The 1,926-nt window shown below is 36.9% G+C and overlaps 1 protein-coding gene across 1 annotated transcript; it reads right to left on the minus strand.

Annotated features, from left to right (window-relative positions):
- Positions 1 to 267: 267 nt before the first annotated feature.
- On the minus strand, positions 268 to 1,530 carry LOC142180992 (uncharacterized). The gene is made up of 3 exons (XM_075253102.1): positions 1,039 to 1,530; positions 531 to 687; positions 268 to 461 (listed from the first exon to the last, which is right to left on the minus strand). Exons 1-3 carry the CDS (start codon positions 1,528 to 1,530, stop codon positions 268 to 270), a joined length of 843 nt encoding a protein of 280 aa, XP_075109203.1.
- Between the last annotated feature and the right edge of the window lie 396 nt (positions 1,531 to 1,926).

A 1,926-nucleotide genomic window follows, 5' to 3' on the forward strand; every position in this document is an offset into this window, starting at 1 on the left:
CACGTAAATCGAGGAGGACTAAAATAAGGGTTTAAGGCCTCGAAACACAGAATTTTGTTTTAAAACAATAGATGACCTATCAGGTCATCACAAAATATAATTCAGGTCGCCTGTAATATTCTTGTAAGTCAGTCTAGCCTTCGGGTTATCTTTTGAGTTATTCTTATCATCCATTATTGTGTTGAACAAATTTTCAAAATAGTTCTTCTCAATATGCATGACATCAAGATTGTGTCAGAGAAGATTATCTTTCCAATATGGAAACTCCTAAAATATGCTCTGTTTTTTCCAGTTATGAGTAACACCATATCTAGGAAATTTAGAAGGTGGGGCCTCGGTAACTTTAGTGAAGTTCTGAAACCTCTCCCAAATTTCCTCACCGGACAAAACTGGAGGTGGCAAATCATGTTCAACTGTATTCTTTTTGAATGTGTTCTTCATCCTTCTAAACTCATGATCAACTGGCAAGAACTGACAATGACAATCAAACCATGACTGCTTTCGGCCATGTCTTAAAGTGAACGCCTAACCATTTTGCATGGAGTAAGGGCATGCTAATTTTCCAACAGTCATCCACCCAGACATTCCATACACAGGAAAATCATTAATGGTCCACATTAAGCTAGCACGCAAGTTGAAATTTTGCTTAGTTGATATATCATATGTCTCAACTCCATCACACCACAACTATTTAAGCTCATCAATCAGAGGTTGCAAATATACATTAATCAAACTCTTTCAATTGCGGGAACCGGGAGTAACACAATTTAAAAAAATATATGGACTAGTCATACACATTTCAGGCGAAAGATTTTATGGCGTAACAAAGACCGGTCAACATGAATATGGTGTTGTAGAAACAGAAAATGGTGTGAAACTATCAACACAAAAACCCAACCGAACATTCCTCGGTTCGCAAGCATAATCCGGATACGTCCTATCAAAATGCTTCCAAGCTTCCCCATTTGAAGGATGACACATAACACCGAGTGGTCTTCTATTTTTGTAGTTCCATATCATATGAGAAGCAGAACTCACCGATGTGTACAACCTCTTTAATCTAGGAATAAGAGGTAAATAATGCATCGAGTTCACAGCAACATTCTTCCCGCTGGAAACCCGCTTAAAACGAGGTTTTTCAAAAAATTTACAACTTTCTAAATCTGTATCACCCTTGTAATGCGACATGCAACTATCTTCACAACAATCGATTCTCATAGACGAGAGTCCTACCTTAGAAACCAATCTTTTAGCCTTATATAAATCTTCAGATATGTTGAAAGTTGGGTCAACTAGTTCACTTATAAGGCCAATGAAAGAATCCATTCCCGCTTGAGAAATATTGCTATATAATTTGATACCTAATAATCTAATTGCAACAGACAACTGAGAGTGCATACTCCCTTCCCTTAGTGGACGACTAGCGTCCTCTAACTGTTTATAAAAATATTTTGCCTCTTCGTTCGGAGGTTTTTCAACACTTTCATGGGTTTCAAAATCGAAGTGTATCCCAAAAACATCCGCAACCATTTCATGGTATCTAGGCCGTTGAACGCTATTTTTCATCGACCTACTACTTTCACCAACAACTACGTTATTAAATATACCATCAGTACCATCAACCTCTCCATGACTAATCCACACAAAATAATTATCCATAAATCCCTTTCTATAAAGATGAGTCGTAACATCCTTCGAACCCAAAAAATTCAAACACTTGCACTTCGTACAAGGACACCTAATCATCCTTCCAATCCGAAACGGTCCAAGTGACATTGCATGCCTAATAAATTCCTTAACCCTCTCTATAGATTCCTCCCTAAAAACCGACGAGTAGGATAATTCCTATTATACGTCCAAATACGATATTCAATCTATAGAAAGAACAAATAAATTACATGTTACATTAATTGTAATTTAACTTAA

This window comes from Nicotiana tabacum, chromosome 5 (genome assembly GCF_000715075.1).
Source record: "Nicotiana tabacum cultivar K326 chromosome 5, ASM71507v2, whole genome shotgun sequence".
NCBI lineage: Eukaryota > Viridiplantae > Streptophyta > Magnoliopsida > Solanales > Solanaceae > Nicotiana > Nicotiana tabacum.

Excerpts from the sequence above, each read along its gene's own strand:
- LOC142180992 (XM_075253102.1), bottom strand. The coding sequence starts at position 1,530 with ATGGTTGCGGATGTTTTTGGGATACACTTCGATTTTGAAACCCATGAA. Across the intron at positions 688-1,038 it reads TAAAGAGGTTGTACACATCG|TTGTGGTGTGATGGAGTTGA; the intron begins GTGAGTTCTGCT and ends GAGCTTAAATAG. Across the intron at positions 462-530 it reads CCCTTACTCCATGCAAAATG|TTGATCATGAGTTTAGAAGG; the intron begins GTTAGGCGTTCA and ends AGTTCTTGCCAG.